The 23,596-nt window shown below is 39.1% G+C and overlaps 1 protein-coding gene across 7 annotated transcripts in view; it reads right to left on the bottom strand.

Annotated features, from left to right (window-relative positions):
• Window positions 1–23,596, bottom strand: part of GRHL2 (grainyhead like transcription factor 2) — a 63,940-nt gene that overhangs the window by 23,799 nt on the left and 16,545 nt on the right. For 5 of the 7 annotated variants that reach the window (XM_079301120.1, XM_079301122.1, XM_079301121.1 and 2 more), the window contains 6 exons: window positions 22,645–23,029; window positions 20,172–20,224; window positions 17,711–17,867; window positions 15,299–15,410; window positions 10,181–10,275; window positions 1,463–1,621 (listed from right to left, as the gene is read on the bottom strand). In XM_079301120.1, the coding sequence (XP_079157246.1) occupies window positions 1,463–1,621; window positions 10,181–10,275; window positions 15,299–15,410; window positions 17,711–17,867; window positions 20,172–20,224; window positions 22,645–23,029 (961 nt within the window). The remainder of the gene's footprint in view (window positions 1–1,462; window positions 1,622–10,180; window positions 10,276–15,298; window positions 15,411–17,710; window positions 17,868–20,171; window positions 20,225–22,644; window positions 23,030–23,596) is intronic. The other 2 variants (XM_079301123.1, XM_079301125.1) reach the window with 1 other exon arrangement.

Raw genomic sequence — 23,596 nt, 5'->3', positions numbered from 1 at the left:
TATTATTCAAAATCTCCACCAGTTGTATCTAGAGGTCACCCTTGATGAGTTTGTGCTCTGAATTTCCTTCCTTTTTTTAAATAATTCAGTTTTTTCTAACTGCTTTTCAGAAACAGGTAGATGAAAATGACTTGTTACTTTGATATTTACTGAGCTTTTAACATCCAGCTGTAGCTTCAAATCTCTCAATATTTGACATTCAAAGTTACAATTAAAAGCATAGCATTTTGGCTGTGAGACGACCTCAGTGCATACATTTACATTCATTACTTCTAAAGATTTTCCTCCACTAACACAACTGACTGATTAGCCCTCAAGATCTTGTTGTCAAGACAGCAACAAGGGAATGAACTGAAAAGGGGGAAGGAGCAGCAACACAGAGACCTGAAACAGTTGAACTCTTACCCTTTCCATTAAAAAGTTAATGTTAGATTTTGCCTAGGGCATGGCCTTTTGTCTTTCTATTCTCATAGTAGGATGGCAAAACTAATTTGGATAAATTTTCAAGTCACTTAAATAGTTGTAGGCTCCTGAATCCCTGAACCTTGACAAGAATCCAGGCATCAGCTCCCCTACAAAAGATCCTTCTCAGCATGGAGAAAGTCATCAGCTGGCAGATGCTAAACAAAACTGAAAAGTTGACACACTCTCTTTGAAGAATCATCACCTACATTTTCTACCTGGTGATATACACAGCTGGCCATGACACTGTCTAATTCATTCAGGAGTAATCTGTGTCTGGGTGCAGAAACATCTTACTAGTTTCCACACAGGAGCAGTCATACCCATAGCAAAAACCGATATTTTACCAAAGAAGGTGTGAACACACAAAAAATAGTTACTGAATTACAAAATGGGAATAGAATTTTTTTGGTTTTTTGTATTTTACTTTTGATAAGAAAACCCTAGCAACATAAGAACTTCCAAAATAACTGTAAGCAAACGGAGAAAACCCATCAGCTGTGTCACTGGAATTTGCTCTTTTCCACTGCATCATAAAAGGGAGCTTAGCAGATCCTCACTGAAAAGTTCATTTTTCTGTCAGAGAAACTGACATGAAGTTTACCTGCTACCTATCCTGTCTGTAAGAGTTAGAAGGGATTACATCAGCAGACTGCCACTTATGCGAGCCTGTGATCAGCACTGACCTTCCAAATAGAGATATTTGCATTTGCACTTTCTATTACTTTTTTTATATTCCATAATCAAGACCTATAACATGGTGTCCTTAAACAGTCCAACTATTGCCCACAAGCTGAGGAATCAAGGCCAAAAAGGCTGCAATGCAGTAAAATAATTACATGATGATCAGTTAGATTTGGGATACAGCTGGTCCAAATGCTATGATGAAAAAATACAATCCTTTAAGGAAAGAAACAACATTTAATTAGGTCTAAAATACAGCAACAATAAACTGCCTAGGATTCCTCCTTCATCCATGGTAAGTATGCTTTGCACTTACCTTGTCACAAAAAACCTTGATCTGGCAGTAGGCTCGGTGGATAGGTTTATTGCTGCGGTTGTTGTAGCTGTAAGTATCGATCTGAATCATCAAAGGAAGCCCTTTTACTCCTTTTTGTGAGGAGAAGTCTGTGCTCAGGCAATTCACTGTGATGAAAATCTGTGTGCCAGAGAGATTATTTTTTTAAATGTGGCGCAAACAACAATTAAACTTGTGGAAATACATGACAAGAAATAGGAAAATAAAATAAAAATGTTTTAATTCTATGAGCTATGATCCATGCTCTGGCAATTCACGCATATCTCCTCCACTTCTGTCCAGCACAGACACTCCAGTTCTGGGAAGAAGGACAAACTTGAAAGCCATATACTGGTGCTTCAGTTTAGATCAGAAGCTCACATTTGAGGTGAATCCTTTGGTTGTCCCAACTTACCCTGCTTTGTTTCACACCAGAGCTCAGAATACATGAATTGGATTCTTTTTGGAAGAGCCAGACCAGAAAGATATGTTCTAGGAGGACTTCTCAGATCCTTCAGCTGCTCACAGTTGCTCAGTTCATGGGAACTGACTAAAGAATCTGAGATAAAACCTCCTAAAATGTGCCTCATGTGGATGTCAGGTCTTTTGCCCATACTTGTTCCAGTCTACAACTCTGCTCTGCATGTTTGCACTGTTCATTAATACAGATCATCTTGCTTCACCTATTCCAGCTGCCTTAGATATGGCTTGTTCATCTGACAGCTAATTCAAATTCAGTGGGACAAAAATAAACTCTACTCTTTTTTTTGTATTTTAAAAATTTTCTTTACGCTCTCATCAACAATATTGCCTTCTCCATCCCATCAGTAGATGCTCCTGTGTTTCGCTTTAAGGACACGTCACTGTCTTTCCTCAGTTTTAAAGATGCATCTCACCTTGACTTTCAAATTGGAAAGGAATTTTTGAAACATTTGTAAAACTACTCCCTACCTCTTTTCAGAAGCTCCCTTTGTTACACAATGCATAACTTGATGCTGCATTCAGAGTCACAGAATCATCTGAGCTGGAAGGGACTCAGAAGCACCATCGAGTTTGGTTCTTAAAGTGAATGGCCCATCCAGGGATGGAACCACAACCTTGGCATTATTAACATCATGCTTTAACCAACTGAGCTAGCAAGTCCCCTGCTTGTCTATTCTTCAGAAATCCATCTCTTGCTCTCCTTCTACAACAAAAACTTACAACTTGCTAGCCACTAATAATCTCCCTCTCTTTAACTCAATTGGCACCATGGGACAAGATGTGTGTTATCTGTGCAGGACCTGGGAGAAGGGTCTCCCACTACCAAAGTCTTCCAAGGACTATTCTAATGTAAAGCAAGCACTAGGAACTGAAATACCACTGATAGCTTTCAGTCAGGATGGTGGGCATAAAACTCAGGAGATTAAACTAGATTAAAAATCTAATTTTTAAGCCCAGTGAGGAATAAGTGCATTACATAATAATTTGAGGCATTTGTGTATTAATCTGATTCTACTTTTCACTTGCCCTTAGCTAAAAAACAACAACAAAACACCAAACAAAACAAAACCCTGAAAGTGAGAAAACCGGCAGTACATGTCTCCTGAAACAGGAGGATGTGAATTGAAACCGGTCCCAGAAGAATAAGGAGACACTCAGGAAAGCAGAGTTCTCAAACTGGTCTCTCAGACTCTCAAACAGACCTGATACCCACCTCACCGGACAGAGGAGAAGGCAGCAGGCCCCTGGGGTCTGGGAGGATTCCTGAAGGAAGAGCTTAAAGGGTATCCCCACTCCTCCTCCTCCTCCATTCCACAAACAGGGAAAATAAACCAATAGTGTGAGTGATCAGTATGCAACATCCCTAAGAAAGACAGCTGAGAATAAAGAAGGGCTCCAGCAGGGCTGGTGGGGGATACTTTACCCTCCTGGCAGAAGTTAACATTACAGTCAGGGTCTTTATGATGGAGCCAGAGCAGCTTGTTTGCCTGACTGAGCTAATGGCCCCTCCTCTCTGCTCCTGATTGTATCACAGAGCTGCATTTACAAATGAAATAGTTGAACTTTAACTGTGGAGAGAAGAGGGAGGCAGGGAAAGGCCCTAGGTGAAACTCTGATTTTGAAGCTGATAATGTTATTTCTGTTTCAAATTACAAGTTGATCTCCTCCAGGTCCAAAGATAAGTGTAGACACAGTGAATACGCCTTTGAAATATGACAGCCTGTATTTTCATTTGCCTTCAGAATCATTTATAGTGCCAGGACAGCGGTTTAAAGTATGTATGAACACACAGCAGTGGCATAAAACAGAATCTGGTCTTCCTATATTTTAGCCCATACTTCTGCACAGGGATTTTCCAAAATGCACATTCAAATGTGAGAAGACATGCAGGCTTTGCATCTACCTAATAGTTTGTACATCTCCCACCCTTGCTGCACACCAGCTGAGAAGCAAAAAAAGATCTTACCCCACCTTAATCAGCTACATACACTGTGTCATCTCTTTCACTGCCTCCACAATCACAGAGCAGAGTAGGAGAGGCTGGAGAAGACAGACTTTACAGTTTCAAGAGTCCCCATACAGCAATAATAGATTACTCAGCATGAATAATAGATCGATGCTGTAAGACTCAATATCTTGTCCTGACACTGTAATACATCAGGATCTCTCTGAGGAGCAATGACTGCACACTCATGCACATGAAGTGTACTACACTGTCATATCATTTGCACCTCACAGATAGACAGATGGATTTGAATTAACACAGATCATTCATACTGGGGAAATTTTCTGTCTCCATGCAATGCTCTATCAGCTTTCCTGTAAAGCATCACACTGACTTTGGATTTGGAAAGCATGGGGCTGTATAGAGGGAAAGGGAAGAGGACATAAGGTTCTGTTATTTATTTTAGGGTCCTTTTTTTCTTTGCATGACTAAAGATTTGCACCAGTGCAGCAGGCTGCTATGCTGAAGAGGACCTGGAGACACACTGGGACAGTCCCCTGGTCCAACCAGAAACCACCTCCCCAGAGCAGTGACCTGCTCTGAGCAGCACTGATTTCAGCTGTTTGTTCGAGCACAGCCTTTGCAACACTCACCTTCTCCCTCTTCCCAACTCCTGTCCATAATGAATGTACTCCTACTCTAAAGGAGAGCCAAAACAACTCCATGGGAAACCATGAAAAGGAGTGCTGCTTTGCCTTCTTAGAAGATACCCAGATGTACTATGCTGCGGTCTTTTGCATAGTTGAATTAACATGGTTAGAAAATGCAGAGTCAAGTAGAAATAACAGTAGCAGGAAGAGGAATCACTGTTTCCCTCCCAAACCCTGTCTACACTTGTCTTAGAACTATATTAATAAAAGTGACTATGATTGCACCCAAATTCAGATACAACGTGTTATTTTTTTTCCCCTGTGCAAACTGGATTTTAACAACGTTTTGCTATCTGGAACATACTGTATAATACTCATTATAGTGATGTCTTTTTTTTTTTTTTAACGTCAGCATATCTTAGATTGGAGCAATTAATGGCAGAGTTCCACCCATCTAGTCTCCAGCTCAGGCATGCTATTGGCAATTAAATAGTAATTTGGAGAAACATTTGGTGCTGAGAAAGTTTCACAAGTGGCCTGATATAACGACAACTCTTCCGTTCATTATAGAGCACTAGAAAAAGGTGTAGCTGCTATTATGAGAATTACTGTTTGTTAAATACTGCAGCATAATTAGAGATGTACAAGACACAAACACAGTAAGCTGTCTTAAGTGAAAGCAAGGCTCAGAAGTACATTTCCCTTTTAATCATTTAATTCAGCCAACACGACTCTTGCTGTGGTCTCTCAGCTTACACACTAAAGGTCTACAGTTACGAAACTTCTAATATAAGCCTTTTATTACTATTTACATTTCTGGCTCCCATTGTCTCAGAAACTGCCAAGGGCAGAAGGGAGGGAAGAGTGTGTTACAGTACAAAATAAGAAACTTAAAGCAATTTCTCTACTGAATACTGGCAATACAAAGGTTCCTCCCTCCAGACTGTAACAACCAAGAGTTAAATGACCCATCTCTCAAATGACTAACACCAATCCCATCATTCCTGGTATACACAGAAAGTGTGGGTTTATAGTTTCTCCTACCAGCCGTTACCTTATAAATCCCACACAAAGGTAAGACCTTTGTTTTATTTCAATACAAATGTCTCCAGCTAATGTTTACACTACTCTTTTGAAGCTTCCTCAACCCACACCACACCCCGGCAACTACATAAAAATGCCATTTGCTTTGAATCCCAGATGCATACTTACCAAGCCATTTGTATACACTGAATTTCAACATTATGTGCTACCACAGGTTAACTCTTCTCTAATATATACACGTGTGTGTGCATGTCTCACATCTATATATACACTCATATATATATGTGCACACTTGCACAGACAGACGTGGTTTATTAAAGTAGCTGCCAAGTCTAATCCTACATAATTTCTGCTACTAGCTCCCCAAAATTAAGCCTCTTTTCCTTCTACCTTTAAATTTTTAGAGAAGATGTTAATTTACTTCCTAATTAAATTAAATTAGATGTAACTTGAGAAGGAAATTCATGATTAAGAAAAAAAAAATCTTACACTAGTCAAAGCCTGTCCTAAGTAACATTAATAACATTTAAGAAATATAGATTGTCACAATACAAATTATTGCTAGAGATAGTGCTGCTCTATAAGCTTGACTTTACCATTGTTCCCACTGGAATTGGAGCTCACTTTGGTCCACAATATCCCAGAATCTAATCCTGCAAATCACTCACTCTTTGAAAACGGCTTATTACGGTATAAGCTATGCCAAAACTCATTAAATAACTGGAAAGGTTCCCAGAGGTTTCAGCATACTTTGGATTAAAGATCTACATTTTGGTTAAATATAGCAGGCCACTGATTGCACGCAAGTATACACAACTCCTGCACTCACTGAAATCTTCTCACTCATCTGCCAGCACCTGCCTGAATAACACAGCCACAAATATGTCTGTTTATTGCATGTTCAAGTAGCAGTGCTTAGCAGAAATCTGTAATCTCTTGATTTCACTGAAAACTGTTTGTCTCTTTAAGGTGGCATTTTTTTTTTTTGATAGCAACTGTTGATTGAAGATGCTAAACTGTTGATTTTAAGGCTAAAAAGTACTTTCCATAAAAATATGCAATTAATTGTTTCAGAAGTAACATCATCATAGCCAATTTAAATGTGCCAAGTACCTACCAGAGAGAAGACATATCTCAAGGAGCTGGTATGGTTTATGACAAATATATGATCCTTTGACCAAGAGAATTCTGTCTCTTTAATTATCTTTCTTGCAAACTAACCTCTCAGAGCTAACACTGCAAGCAGACAGATGAATGTCTCTCAGAAATTAAGCTGAGCTCTATTTAAGAGCCTCCACTAGAACTCTGTCAACTGGCCAGACGCTGCAGCCAAATTCTCTATAGGGCAGAAGGCAAATATGTAGCTTTTAGTATATTATAAAGACACTTGCAAAAGATAGTTTAAAAGTCAGCCAACTCTTGTTAATTGTTGTTTGTTTCCTCATCTTTTTTAAAAAGAACTCCTTTAAAAATACCAAACATAGCATTTGGGTTCAACCAAAGGGAGATGACAAATCACCTTACTCATAAATGTTACATATTTGTAACAGAATTAAATACAGGAGGGAAACAAAGATGGATTGTACAAAACTGTTCTTCTCTTCCTACCCCTGCTCCCTTACAGCAATTTTTGTCTTAAGAAAGTACTGAGTTTGACATGGCTGTAGAGCCTTCCCCTCATTTTCCTGGATCCTGCTCTGAACCACAAGCCCCACAGTGACCTTTAGATAAGAGCCTCAGCACAAAAGGATGTTGTTCTAGGAAAGGGTAAGGATATGCCAGGACTAAGTCTGCTCTGCCAGAAGGCAAAGGGACTGCTGCTGCCAACCAGGCACAGCAGAGAAAACACTAGCAGAGTGGTGTTTCTGACTTTGGTGCTTTTTGCATAGTTCACAGAAAGTGTGATTATTCCACATCTTGACATGCACTTGACTGCAAGATTCCATTCCCATTGACTTGTTGTGCCAAGTAGCAGTTGGAAGATGACACACCAAGCATGGTGAACTGGAGCCAACAGCCCAGTTCCATTGACATTACTGGGACAAGAGAGAGAGGCCCCTACCTGTACCCTCTGGATTCCTGTTTGTTCCACTAAGATCCACATGAGGTGGTGCCTTACCAACCCTTATCAGGCTTACTGTAGCTGGCAGATTCTGGCTGCCTCACCCATTCTCATACCCTCATCCTGGCAGGGCTCTGAGGGGAAGGCCTGCTCTGCCTGATTTCAAATGAGGAAAAATAGGGCTTTAAATTAGCTGCCATCCAGATGGAGTAGGTAAGTGAGCAATCTAATGCTCAAGATAGATCTTCTAAATGTGGGATTTAGTTTCCCAGGAGAGAGATGTATATTTGGTTAGGTGATTTCTACTGCTTGTTTGATTTTCCACATCGCTCCCCCGTGCACTTCCAAAAAAGTTTTTCTTTGCTTCTTCCAGGGCCAGTAGAGTCCTGCATCACATCCCATCTCAGACTCCCTGAGAAGAACTGTTATGTGCCGCTTTTATCTGACTTGGAAAAAAAAAAGGCTTTTGTGCCCCTGAGGGGGTTAAGTTTTAATCTTGAAAGTGTGGTGAAAACAGAAAACAATACTGAACAGAAACAATGGAGCCAGTTGAAAGATCATCATTCAAAAAGCTTAGGAAAAGGGAGTCTGTAATTACGCCTTGAAATTCTTCATCTCCCATGGATGAGGTAATTGCTGGAGAAAAAACAGCCTTTGGTGATTTGCCTCAGAACCCACAGCTTTCCAATACTGCAGGGGCATCCTATGGGAATCCCCAGACCCAGGGCAACCAGTTATTGTATTATACTTTCCAACAGGAACAAGCATGTCCATAAGTGTGTGTGGAGAGGGAAGCACTTTAGTGAAGACAAGATGATAAGCTTTCACATACAATCTGATTTATGCTTATAGCCAAACATTAAAGCATGTTATAAATCCTCTCTTATCAATATATTTACAGTTCAAGTTCCTAAAAGATCAGATATGTAATACCCCAAAATAAATATGCATAAGCCAATTTGCATTTTAATAACTATTTCCTGCAAAAATACAAGCAGCTTAAATTTTACTCCTAATGCTTCTTGAATCCAGTAAGAGTCTTTATTTTAAAATCTTAGCTCTTAGTTTTATTTCCAGTGATCCTTGCAAGAGTTGTGTTCTTAATTTTCTGGCACCCAAAGCGAGAGCCAAGTAAACAGAGTGAAAAAAAAGTCCGAGGTTAATGCCTGACATTACTGGATATGACTTCCTTGTTCCTAGATCAACATGGGTGTCTTGCTAAGTCTAGCTTGGAGCTGCAAATGCCTTAGAGAGCTACCAGTCCTGGGACAAGACTGCCATATGCTAGCTCTGGTAGTGCTCCTGTAAAGGTCCTTGAGAAAGACTGCTGTGTTGGAGATCTCAAATCAGTATTTGCTTGCACAGTGATTCCACAGGCACACAACAGTTGCCTGTTGTGACTGTAGAGGACAACTTACAGCTGTATTTTGAAATGGAAACACATAATAGGGAAATATTTGGCACAGTGAAAATGTAATCACTACATGAGTAAATACAGGGCCATTAGCAACTGGGCCAAGTACAACTCTGTTTATCAAGGCCTGCTTTTGAAAGAGCTGGGTGATTTTCAGAACTATTGTCTTGACTTTTAAGATGCACATCAGAGATTAAAAACCCTGTTACTATAAGCAGTCAGCATCTTCACTCAGGTGTCAGGACAGTTAGTGTTAACACCACCACTCAGTGCTCAGTACAAGTTGTCAGAGGGTTCATTCTGAGGATGCAGTCTCTCTAATGCTGCTTGAAATGCAGTGGGCAATTGTGCATGAAGATGTGTTTGCATTTGAAAGATTCATAGCTTTACTTGAACATTGGACATTTTGTATTCAACATGAAAACACTATCAGGAGTTTGCCAGCCCAGTGTTTGCTGTTTATTAACTCTACATCCTCAAGAGTACTGCATTACCCCCACTCATTTTACACAGCCTATTTCCCTTGTTGTTTGCTTTCCGGGGGCCAACTTCTTCTTATAATTACCGGCGGTTTTTCATTTCTCCCACACTAGTCCATGCAGTTGAAGCACTCTGACAGCCTTTGTACAACCTTATCTGCAAGAAACTAGTTAAGGTGTTCTGATGTCTTGGTTTATAGGTCCACTTAACAGTCACATTCCTGAATGAAAAAACCTCATGCCTGAGGGTACTTGACCATTAAAAAAAAAAGTTAAAAAAAGCCTCAGTCCTCAAAAATACGTTCATTCCCAATTGCAAATACAGTCTGTGTAATGATATAAAAAATAATGGTACCAGCACAAAAGAAGGCATAGTCTAACTTACAGAATATTGGCTATTGGAGATGCTTAGAGTGTAGAAAGAAAGCTGATAATTTAGAGAGAGAAAACATACAGCTTGTCTCTTACACCTCGCTTTGCAAATAGGAAAAAATCTTTTACTGTTTCTCAGGCTAGGCACCTACCAACAAGCCCTCTTATTTGTCAGAAAGGAGAAAAGTGGAACAGTGCTTAGCAATGGATGGTACTTATAAAGGGATGCCATCTGCATGGCTTTTTCTTACCTTTGCCTCCTCATTGACATCCCAAGTAAAGGACACAGCATTGAATGCAATTTCTTCAATATTTCCAATGGTATTAAAACTCTCCTTGTAATCAGCTGTGAAAAAAACCAAAAAAACAAAAAAACAAGAGTCATGAAAAAATTGAACTTTGTTTTAAAACTCATAGTACTTCTTTCCTTAAGATGGGTTGTCTAGTGCATCAAAACTACCTCTTATATAGTTTATTATTAATTATGAATAATCTTAATTGCAAAGAGGTAATATAATGAAACCTGAGTCTTATGCATAGTATATCACCAGCTAATGTTCTTGCAAAATGTTGTTGGCTCTCAAAAAGGAGTAAGTGTGATTCTACTGGCAAGGAGTCAGTGCACTCATTAGCTTGGCCAAGGAATGGTCAAAAATGGAAAATTAAGTGAAAACTACTGAAGCATTTAAAGGGACTGTTCAAACCTTGATATTAAGAAAAAAAAATGGTAAATCTTAAAGCTTTCCAGAAGTCTAAGAGTTATGACTTGAGGAAATCAGAGTGCATTTCAACTTTCACAGAAATTACTGCACTTGATGCTAGATTAATATTTATGTATTATTAAAATCATTATCAAAAATCCAAACCAACAAAAAATGCCCCACAAAGAATCAAAGCCACAAAGATCCTTTTCCAAAGTATGTATGCTACTAAAACAGCAAACAAACAAACAAAAAAATAAGTTTAATTTGTCTGACTATAAAATCTGAACTTTCTTCTCACTTCTTCCCCATGTGTTGTTGTTATTATTATCATCAATAAACTAGCATTTTGGAAGGAATGAAAAACAAAAGGGAGGAAGATTTCAAAGTTGACTAACCCTCCCCAAAAAACAGTAAAGCAGACAACTCCCAAGTCATCCTTATAATTGAAAAGAGGAACAAGCATTGCTTTTCTCTCACTTTGCTGGACAGTTTAACACATTTTCTTTTTAATTAAAGATTAAGAGACATACCAGATAATATCTGCTTGATTAAAGGAACTTCCAGATCATTCACAAATGGAACAACTCTCTCCGGGACAAACATTTCCTAAGAATCCCTCAAGGGTTGCAATTGGACTCAGTGCCAGAAGGCTGAGATCACACTCCTGATCTGAAGTTTGCCCAAATCTGTCCTTCAGAAGCATGCTGATTCTTAGCTTTGTAATCAATTATAGAAAGAATGTTTTTGTATTCTGTGAGACACACAAATGGTTGAAATATCCATTCCCTTTGCCTAAACTCTTGGTCTCCAAAAATAATTTCTAGGTAATAATTGCTCTAAAATAATTTGTAAGAAAAAAAGATTGTTGCAAGAAGAATTATTTCATATTTGAGACAGGCAACCAGTATACTTTTCTCTCATTTGAAACACAAGGACACTGGCATCTCACTGGGCAAATAAAATTGTGTCCCTGGGACACATGAATGATTTTGGATATAATAATTTTTTTTTTAAAAAATCACTGTTTAGACCATAGGAACAGCACAAGATATTCGGTGATGTAGCAAATTAACAATGTTTGAGAGGGCAGGCAGACTTTTCATTCCCACCTTGAACTCAGACCTCCTTCTAACTGAAGTCATTGGCTTCACTGTCGAAATTCAGTGTGGGGATGCAAATGAGAGGAATTAGAAGACACATAATAGTTTAATACACATGTGCATAAATCCACCCACGTCAAATTTATGATTCACCAGAAAGTGCTTCATGCAACTGACTGCTGCATATGAGCATGCTGTATAGGTGCACTTTGGAAAGACACACAAGATGTCTCATAGAAACACCTGCTGCTTTCTTGTCTTAAAAGGCTGTTGGAACCTCACCTCCCACCAACCCTTCCTTTCTCTCAACACATGCCTCTCCTTGAATTGCTATACACAAATCTCATGGAGTGCCTATTCGACATTCTGTTAAAAAGCAGAAGTGCATCCTATTCCCCCAATTTACAGGCAATTCAAGAAGGCTCCTCAGTTGATTAAGAAAGCATTTACACCTCAATATTTGAAAGCTGTTAGTGCCTACAACTTTTCCTCTTCTGCTGTGAGTTACTAGAAGGAGAAAATCAGGGTTGTTCAATGTGCAATAAATGGCTGCACAGGAATTATTTCCTCTTTTGTTACATAAATTGCATATTAAACAATGGCAAATTTTTAATGTTAAATATTAATCATGCATTACATGTCATGGCATACTTTTGTATTGTGCACATAAATAATACAAACTATCCTGAAAAAAAAAGGGTAAGTTTCTTTGGAGCACAAAGCCTCCACACCCACTCTTCATATTTGAACCTGTTCCAGTATGTCAAATTATTCCACTTATTCTAAATAATCAGCATCCACATTATTTTAAAAGAAAAATCTAGTGATCCAATGTCACAACACTGTGAAAATACAGCTGTTTTCCCCCTGCCCCCCTTATTCCTCCTAAAAAAAGTAAACATGCACCTTACTCCTTCTTCAGAAAAATCAATCATAGTATATAGCCTAAATTTTGGAAAATACCTTACCTTCTTGCTTAGTAAGTGTCAAGCCCCCACGTTTATTTATTAAGTGCTAAGGACTTCAATACATGTAAATATATGTTTATCTTATTAATATCAACACATCTTCAGACCTGTCACTGCACCTAATCCATTGAAGTATCCTTCCTCCCAGCCAGTACACAAAACAAACAAAAGCAGTGACCCCTGTGTGTCTGGAGTGAAGAAGCAAGCCACTATTTTCTCTATAATAGAATATAATAGCAGTCCAGAAAGCAAACACACAGATCCCTGTCACTATGCAAAGCAGCACAAGCACAGTCCCCCCATCTGTCTAAGATTTGAACAGCTGGAACTAGAGCATCCCAAATTAATTTGATCCTCTGCCTGCTAAGGAGCACATCATGCTCTAGATTAAAAGTCCATTCATAAACAATTAAAAAGGATTCACAGATGTTAAACAGGCTACAAACATCAAATTAAAATAAGAGTAACACCCATGGAAGAGGTGATGCAGAGTTATGGACACTTAATTTTCTTTGCTACCTACACAGGGCCTGTGTAGTTAACAAAGAGACTTGTTACTCAAACATTAACTTAGCAAAATATTAAACAAATATTAACTCAGTATTTAGAGGACCCCTTCAGGGATCTGAATTTTAAACATAAAGGGAAATCTTCATAGAGCCATTCAATATAATTTTGCATGGAAGGGACCCCTGGAGGTTATCTGGCTGAAGCAGGACCAACTTCAAATTTGGATTAAGTTGCTCAGTTAGCAACTCATTTGATGATGAAACTAGAAAATTTTGCTAAATGCATCTTGATACTTGCATGGGAAAAATAATCAGAAGCCATTCTGGCCTAAAAAGCCAGTTAGCCATAATGCAAGGGCCAAAGAAAATGAAATGTACATCAGAAATACCATACTTGTAAGACCTAAAGCTGTATTTCGGTTGTTCTCAAGAAACACTACTGAGCAACATTCAGGTTTTATTTTTTTTTCTGAAAATTGAGGTGAACCATGCTCTTACAGCTCTTGTATCTCACAAGAAGTGTTATATCAGTAAGTCTTACTACACTGTGCTTTGCTCATGTTTGCCGTGCAAATAAAGAATATGCACCAGAGTGCCTCAAAAGTCAGCACAGAGCTATTTCAGCTCAAACTAATGGGAAATTAAAACACATTCACTTTAACACAGGTAAACACAGCTCATGCACAGCACCTATTTTGCAGGGCACTATTTTACAGAATATGTGTCGTAAATTAACTTGTTGGGGTAAGGCAACTGAAATGTGCCAGGACAACACAAGTGCAGTGGAGTCAGAGGGTGCTGGCACTACAGTGGAGAAAGCTGCTCAGCACATACCTTTCAAAAGTATGAGCATTACCACCACAAGCTTGTAGGGACTAGCACAAAAAAACAGGCAGCCTTCAGAAAGGGCTGTGACGTGGCCTATTTCTTCTTTTAATGTGTCATGATAAAAGTCATTTAGTCCGGGGTTGTGGTTTTACTGCATTAGGTACCCCAATGGGCAAGAAGAGAAAATGGGGAAAAGGGAAGAAGGAAAAAAGTTAATGAAACAGTTCAGCCAGAATAATGATAAGAGGCAGAGGAGATTCTGGAAGAGCTGCTTGGACAAAATACACTTGACCTTAAATAACACCCAGGCTGAGTGGAAACTGCAGCATTTGAAAATCTACAGGCAGTACAGTGATTAGGACTGCCTGGGGACAGATTCCCTGATCACCCTGACGTTCAATCGCCCCCTGAAGTCTCCAAATGTTCTCTGCCAGGAACCCTGCCTTGGTTTAGCCCCCCTCTCTGCCCCCTCTCATTCCTGCCGTTCAATGGTTTGGTTCCCTCAGGCGGTCAAAACAAGATAGACTTTGTTGCTTTGGTCTTGCCGACTCCTTTGACTGGAATCCGCTCAGATGGCTGCATATGTAAACTGCCCGTGGGAGGGGAGAAGCGCTTGATGTCTAGACACTGCCACCGACTTCAACTTCAGGCTCCTTGGCAGCACCTACGTGCTCTTCCTCTGCTAAAATCTGCCGAGCATGCGGGCAGCACAGCTGGGGCTGAAATGGGCTTATAAACACTTCAGATGGGGTAAACAGGTCTCTCAGGATAGCACACCAGAACCTGCTTCTCCCTCGCTGCTGACACTGAGACTCAAACTCTATGGGTATAGGAATCCTGCACGCTGCTTTGCAGCCACCACAATGATGACATCCGCATTCTCAGGCTGCAATTCCACATCAATTAGCTAACATAACTGTTGCTGGATCAAAGACTGAATCGCCCCTTGATAAAATAAAGGGAACAGACACTCTGCCACACCTGAGGAGGTGCACACCTTGATTTCCCAGTGTGGTACACCACTAAACACACATGCAAGGGGTAGCTCTTCTGTGCAAATATTGAGAACCATTCCTTCTGCATGGTCCCTATCCAGCTCCATAGATCACACAGTCCTAGCAGGAATGACTCATTGCTAAAAACTGTGGCAGAAGCCATGAAGCCATTGCCAGTATCTTCCACCATATTCCTGTGCAAGGCACCAGAGTTTTCCATATCTGAAATTTTCCCTGAAACATCTGGAGATGATCTTCCACTCACCAATGTCAAGGACTCTCTGTTTAGCTGTGTGCTGCCGGGAATGCCAGTACTTCCAATATTTCAGCTGTTCATCTCTGTTTTTATCCTCACTGAAAACAACCATGACCACACTCTATGAAAAATAACACCAGAGTCACATTAGTTAAAATAATTAATAGTCAGAAACACAATAATTAAAATCTCCATACGCCTCTAATTCTGATCCAGCCACCACCCTCTCCCAGTACTTTGGTTGTAGAAGATTGGGTTTTAATCAGTCCAATACTACAATGTACTTAAAGACTCAGGACAGAAGAAATGTAGTTGTAAAATAATGCAAGGCCAAGGATTATGTTCTTGATAGTCAAAATAAAACTTAATCATATTCTTAGTTCTAAAAAGTCAGCTTCACTGGCTAAAGGCAAGACATTTTTAGTTTAGTATACACAGTCCAAATACTCTTTTTGAGAGCAAGACTCTTGCATATATGTGTTTAATGACAAACTCAGTGTACCTTTTTACTGAATTTTGTTGAAGTTTTCAATTCACATTCTGAATTCGCTTTGTTAAATTGTGATTCAAAGGAAATAGATTGAAATTTTATGTAAAATTTTATACAAGCAATATAGACTTTTTGAAAAAGCCCTGCAGTAGGCAAGCAAAACAAGACAAAACAATGAAAGAATGATCATACCAATTAAAATTAAGTGAAAATAAGTAACAAAGAACAAAAACTTCACTTTTAAATATCCTATTTTACTTTCACCCTGAGACAGTAAGCACAAAAAAAAAATCACTATGAAGCTACTTTATAAGCCAAGGAGGTGGATCACAATTGATTCATCATCTATGTCCCCCCACACAGTCACCACCATAACCTTTCATGTACTCTGTGTGACCTTCTACATCCCACCTATAAAAGCTGAACACCATCAGCACATCTTCCATGTCTATCTAGCCTCTCCATGGGCATGAGACATGGAGCACACACTGTGAAGGAGTCCTGTGTTATGCCTGTACCTGCTGGGTGGACATCGTGTGTGTGGCTGGCCAGCTGATGCACTAACCAGAACTGGCCATGCAGCCTCGCTTTTCTACCAAGCACAGCACTAATGCTTTTAAAAACCACTTACAGGGAACTTATAGAGGTTTAATACCTTCAAAACCTCTTGCCCCTCTGTTAGCTTTGGATTGAATTGGAAATAAATTCAACAGTCACTTGAGTAGGGGCCTGGCAAACAGAAGATGATTGTGAAAGTCACACACGGTTTCACAATCTTCTGTCAACTACATCTTCCAGAAGGATGTGGTCTCACCTCTTCTTTATAATTTCCACCCTTCTGCTGCAACAGCTTCAAAACTCATGTGGCAGTGCACTGAACCAGGCATATGAGGACTGGTTTTCAGTCAGAGCAGTGACCTCCTGATTTCTGTTTCAGCTCTACAAGTGCTAGAGCTGGAACCACAAAATGGGAAGGAATGGGTGGCAGGGAAAGGGAAGTGAAAGATTATACAGCAACAGAGAAGCTTTAGATCAGATTCAGCCAACAGCCTCACGTCCTAGGGAAACCAAGCTAAAAATTAACTGCCAATTCAGGTTTCCAAATCATTGCTTCTGTTTAGGAAGAGTCTCTCTAAACTTCATGTGGGATAGAAACATATAGGTTGTTGTCTGCTTCACTGCTCACATTGACTTTCATTGTTTCCTTTGACTAAAGTCAAAACATTTCTAGAGTGCTTCATGTACTTGGATGGGAACATTTTTGCAGCCTCATACATATGCAGCCCTGCCAGCTTCAGGGTAAAACTTACAGGGCTCATTGTTCATTCCAAGGTTACTGGGTTAGGATTTGTTAACTCAAAAACATTAGCAAGGAAATCAGGAGGTCCATTCACCAGGTAGATGTTGCTGAATACACAAACTACAGTCCTACACATAGAATCCAAGATGCAAATCATTAATTTTGTTACACTTCTGGGTAAATGTCAAGGGAAAGCTCACACTTACACAATGAAAATTATTTAAAATTTATGTCACAAACGATGGCTTCAACTCTTCACATTTTCTCTGAAATGCACTGGAAAGCAGCTGATGAAGTGAAGATGAACTACACAGTAGATATGGCAGATCTTGGACTTCTTTGCTTTATTCATAGCAGCAAGTTCACTAGTGTTAAGTGTAGTATCTATGTAATCACCATTCTGCCAAACTATAAACTGAGGCTATCATTCACTCATAAGATCACATTCTGAAACAACTGGACAGCAAAACATTTGTTACTACCATCAACAAGGTGCTCTCCCACCTTTACATGGAGCATGAGAATTAGCTTGCTCTGCCCTTCCCCCAAGAAAAAAAAAGGTTAGCCAATCACCACAACCACATCTATCTGCAGAGCTGCATTCCCACCTAGGAAAGAGAAGGGACCATACCCTGACTTTGCTGATGGGATGCCGGAAGCATTTGTTGTCCCCTGTCTCGCTCAGGGTGATGGCGTAGAACTGTCCTTTGTTCAAGTAGGTCATGGGTCCCTCCCCTTGCTTTTGACGCAGAGACTTGGTGGCTTCTAGCGTATACTGAAAAGTGCTGCTGAAAGACAAGGAGAGAAACACCCACAAAATCCATATCACTTTCTCTTTTTCTCTTTCATTGTGTAATTATTGCTATGTATAAGGCATAAGAAGCTAATAACAAAATTCCAGGAAACATCACATGGCAATTTAAAATTGCAATTTTCTTTTTTCAACTTCATCAAATCCCACAATCAAGCGTAAAACTATCTGGACTGTAAGTTCCTTGGATCAAAGGCTATATCTGTACTTTCTCTGAAAGGAAGCATTATGAATTGTAAGACTGTGTACCCCACAAAGAGGGGATTCAGTATGATCTGCACAAAATCAACTCCATAGACATTTATACTTAGAAGTGTTGCAGAAAGAGAAATTAATGAATAATTTTTTTAAAAACCCAACCAGAATAAAATATATTACAAAAGATGGACATAGAGAATGGAAAGTCCAACTGCTACTTTCAGCCACAGTTCAAAGAACGAAGATACAAAGATAGAAAAAAGGGACAGTAAGTTCATTTGTTTAAAGACAATATAAAACAAGGGTTTCATAAGCTTTCTTTTCAAAATTAGACAAATGAAGTGACGGCGTTGAGCTTTATCTTCAATCAAGCAATCTCTCTTTAGAAAAATACCAAGGAAAACCAGTTAGTATTTGTGTTGAAATTTTAGATCTTAAAAAGACCCTCCCCTTCACAGAAGAACTTTCCAACTTCAAAGCATTTCTCAAACCATGAAAAGTTAAGACTCAATTAACTAGTGAACTGTTAGCTGCAAACAATTCTCACTGAGCCTCTTCAGCCACCACCTCCAATAATGGATTTGAACAATAATCCAATAAAAATTATGCCTGCAGCTCCTCATATTCTCTGAAATGAAAATAATGTTGATTTGGCAAAAAACCCTAAAGACAAAGCAAGTTTTGTTCAAACTGCATAGGAACCTTAATGCAAAGAGTCCTCATGAACTGGAGATACAGTACTTTCACAAAGGTTCTAATTCAGCAAAGTATTTAAGCAGTACCAGAGCAGAACCAAAAGAAAGAATGTGTGCTGAGAAGGGCTTAGAATGATCAGACACATACAATGCCTTAACAGAACTGCCTACACTCTGCCAAGGGCTGGTCTTCTATTCCCTGACATACTGTAGGTTTCAGGCAAAAAATGTAAATCCCTGACACATTGCATGTCGCTAGTTTTGGAGCCTCTGTGCAGTACCACTTGAGAATTTTCTTCTTGTTTCCAACTGGCAAGCAAAGCATGCCTTATAGTAGGAGGATTACTCTCACTCTGAAAACTTATTGCAGTCACTCAAATTATTATAAAACTATTTTGAACCTCGCCATGAATCCCAACTAAACCCCTGTTTAATCACTAAGAGATATTTGAGCAGGCTTCCAATTACTTTCATACTCGCAACTTCATTTTTCAATCTGAAATTCTCTTTTCTGAGCATCCCACTTCCAGGTAAACTATATACATCTTTCCTAGAAGTTTTCTTAATGTGCATTCAGAGGTCCCATTCTTATTAAGACCTGAGCTGAAACATGAAAGACTTAAATGTGTGAGAATTGGTAATATTACCAATGCTTCAGGATTCAATTTTACAAATGTTCAATATGTATTAAGTGAGCATTTGCTAAATATCAGTTTCATATCTTCTGCCTATATAATGACTCACTGCAGTTAATGATTGTTTTAACATCCTTCAGAAAAAATATCAAGCTGCAAGGAACCTTCACCACAGTTGCAGATCCACAAAAACTACGTAGGCATGTTTCATGATTCTAAAGTGAGAGTAATTTCGCAGATATAAACAGAACCATTCACAAGTATGAAATATAACATCAATTTAAAAACTTTAGTGATTATAGTCTTTACTAGATAAAGGCAGTCTGCAGTGTTTGCCCATGCTACATACATATACAACAGTATTCTTTTCAAACTTTATTTTTTGAAGCTTTTGGACATATGACTAGTGTATTCTCCCATCCTGAAAATATTTTTCACAACTATCAAAGCTATATTCTTTTACCTGGGGAACCTCTCAACAGTTTTCATCTTGCATATATTGGGCAGGGGTTGGGGGCTTCAGGGGAACTGAGTTTGAAGCAATGCTGAGGGAAGACAACGGATGAAGATATAAACTGGTCAGATCCAAGAGCTAACATGAGCAAGAGAATAAGGGGGAGACTGATGCTTGGCAGCATCCAGGGAGCCCTGCAGGTAGCCCAGGGTGAAGAAAGGAAGGGGGGGAAGTAGACACAGGCCCCCAGTACATTCCTGCCTGATGCCAGTCAAAACACTGCAAAGCTTATGCCATACCTTGTTTGTTCATAAATATATTCTTCAGCCCCCACTGACACGCTCCTATACTTCTGAAAAATAAGACCAATTAAATACTGTTTGATAAAATTGAAATGCAAATACCAACAAAAGTGTTTATTAAAACACTTAAAAATGTTTACAACTCAGAAGAAACCATCAACCATTTAAAATTCAAAATACCTAAAAACTGGAGCAGATATTAATATGCTGGTCACATTTTACATAAGGTTAGAGGTTGACATTGTAAAGAGCACACTTTACAATTTACTTACCTAACCTCAAAGAATTTGTTTGTACTATAAAAAACTTACAAACTAAGCACAGCTAAACAAGAAAATGAAAGAGAACAGTATATTTATAATTTTTAAAAATTGTATCTGAAAATGCAGCAAGTGATTGACCAAAGTGTCCACTACCACAGGAATCTATAAGAACTCCTTCAGTATAACACAACTAAGTCACTCCATAAACATTTTGAAACCATTTCTAAATATGTATTTATGTGTTTGAAAATTGAGTATTAGAGCAAATCCAAAGCCAGTCATTCTCACCAGTACTTAGGAAATACTTGGCAAGCACTTATGAAAACTAGTAAGAACAATTGTCTTCCTACTTCCAAACGCTAACTTTGCCTAAGTGTCTTTTGGTATGTTTTGACATTTTAGCTTAGGGTTTCCCCACACCTGCTCCATCCAGCTGTGCCTACACAGTAGTGGCTGAAAGAGCAGCCAGAGCAAGGCTGGGCAAAGCAGATGCTGGGGTTTGAGCACCTGAGAAAAACAAAGGGACAGGCCCAGTGCTGAGTGAGACTGCAGCAGAGTGGCAAAGCTCTTCCTGCTCCCATGCCACGTGTGTGTAAACACTTAGGGCCAGAAGGCCACCAAGAGTGGCACACATCTCCCCTAACAACTACAGCTGGGGACCTAGTGAATGCACTTAGAAAACCACTGCACCTGCTTAAGACAAACAGATTTGAACTGATTCTTTCACCTGCATAGAAATCCTAGATGACAAGTACTGCACCCTGTTATTAAGCAATCATCTTAAAAACAAGTAACAATATATTACATTGTAACAAAATTATTATCACACAGGATTTGGGATGCAAAATGAACATATAGATGTAAACTTCCTTTCTACATCCAAACTTAACAAGTTTGCATGTTTGAGAGCTCTCTGCATATGGCAGGTGGACTATTTGGGAACCTCTCAGCAGCATGTCCCAGAACAAAACCAATGTAATGGAATCATTCTGCTACAGTACCCCACAGAAAGCCATGAGTATAGTACCAGAAGAGCCATTTACTACTAACAAGTAAAATAGCCCAAATAATATTATTTGATAATACAGAGCAGTGTCTCTAATCCAAGGTTTGAGCCTACCAATTTTACCATGGAAAGCTAAATTCCTTCATTATTTACTCATTTAGTTGAGTACATGCACTCTATATCTGAAAACGGATTTCACTTGCAGACATCCTGGTATGTGTTGCTCACAGAGATAATGTACTTTTCTATAATATATGCACACAAACATACAGTAGATTTCACATATACTTAATCAGGGCAGCTCATGTGGCAAGCTTAATGTGGCTTGCCTCATACTTTTGTTACATTTACAACTTTGTAGAACTGGGAGGAGAAAAACTCTAGGGCAGTTTTACCATCTAATATCTCTAATTATTTGCAGAGGTACTGTCAGTTTTAAATTGCCATTACCTTTCTACAATTCCAACTTGTTCGCATTATTCTGCAGCAAGCAAAAGCAGCCAGAGGGTACTTACCATACTAAAACTGACTAAAATTACTTTGACTCAGCCTAACTGTAAAATAGTTAGAAAGCTCTGTTTGCCTTTTTTCTCCTCATTCCTGTACCTATAAACACAGTTGTTCCTTGCCTGTTGAATTCTCTGTTCCCCTCTATTACTCTAATTCTGCTACCTTTTCTTGCTTGTGCTGCAGAACAGAGCTTAGTGCAACAAACACCTTCTGAATAAATTACTTGGGTTTATCCAGCAGCAGAGGCTGTTGCTACTCATTTGCATTTTCAAAAGAGCATCTAGAATTTCTCTGTTACAAAGTGGCCATTTTTTACTGTTATGAATAGTTCTGAAGTAGGTCTTCTAAATGGTAAATAAATCTTCTTCCAGAATGACAGCTATCTTCCACTTGACACAATATCCCCAAAAACAAACAAAAAATCAGTATTTGTTATTCTCAGAATTTTCAATAAATATCTTTAAAATTGTCTTCTGAAATGCCTCATGATGCTCCCCTATAATCAGAGCACAGACTGATGGGAACACAGCAAGGAGTAGAAATTAATTTGTTGACACAAGCATCACTGTTCCTCTAATGGCTCTTATGGACAGTTCAAATCTCCTTATCTTGTTTACAAGCTCAAATATCCTTATCTTGTTTACAGCTTTTTATTGCATTCTTAGATGCTAATTTGAGGTGAAAAACTTACTTCTGTTCCTCCATCTTTGAAGGTGTCACTGTAGGTACTGTCAGGAGTACTACGCTGATCATCTTTAAGATAATTTGTGTGGGGAGCAATGCTGGACACTTCATATGGTTCAAAGATAACACCTCGGTGCTCTTCATTTTCTCCTCTTGCATAGTGTGTTTGTGGGGTCATAAAAACAGGGGTGAATTCCTCTGCTTTCACCACAGTCACTGTGGACCCTGTGATGGGCGTTGAGCTCCCAGACACATTTGTGTTGTATTCCCTTTTGGATGTCTCCAAAGGATCTTGGTTCAAGGAAAGGTTAACTGGCACTGTCTTCAGGACTTGCACACGGTTCTCTCCCCCACTTAAGTTATTCTGAGCTTCTGTGGTATTAAGACAATTTCTGTGAGACAAAACCAAAAAATGTTATGGACTGTCCTGATAGAGGAAATCTCCTCCTTAAATAGCTTAGTGGTCTTACATGTCAAGGAAAAAGATTTTTCAGTTCTGATAAGCCACTGCTGTAAGAAGTAATACATTAACAAACAGTAGGCAAAAGAAATTGTGAGGCAAACAGAGAGGTCCAGAGCTCTTTAACAAATGGGGAAAGATAATGCACTTGATTTGACTTGTTACAATAAATTCTAGGTATCCAGAGTTGCTCTTGCCTTAGTTGATAATTTGGATGAAAAATCAATTCAGCAGTGCAACAGCCTTTAGACACAAAATAAGAATAAAGAGTAAGGCAGGGCATGGATTATTCACAGGAGATATTTTGCACATAAAATAGGCTGAATGTCAACAGCAAAATTCATATGCTGGTGGCATGTTCTTTCAGACTGTTGACAGGCCACTACTGTTTGCTTAACTGGTACCAATGCTGTTCTAAAAGAGCAAGCCCAGGAATTCCATTGTAGCAGAGTAGATCAGTAACTATAGTGGCTGCAAGGTAACCTCAGCAGCATTCCCA

This window comes from Erithacus rubecula (genome assembly GCF_903797595.1).
Source record: "Erithacus rubecula genome assembly, chromosome: 3".
Lineage (NCBI taxonomy): Eukaryota > Metazoa > Chordata > Aves > Passeriformes > Muscicapidae > Erithacus > Erithacus rubecula.
The sequence above is the reverse complement of the archived record's forward strand: the minus strand, read 5'-3'. Positions and strand labels throughout refer to the sequence as shown.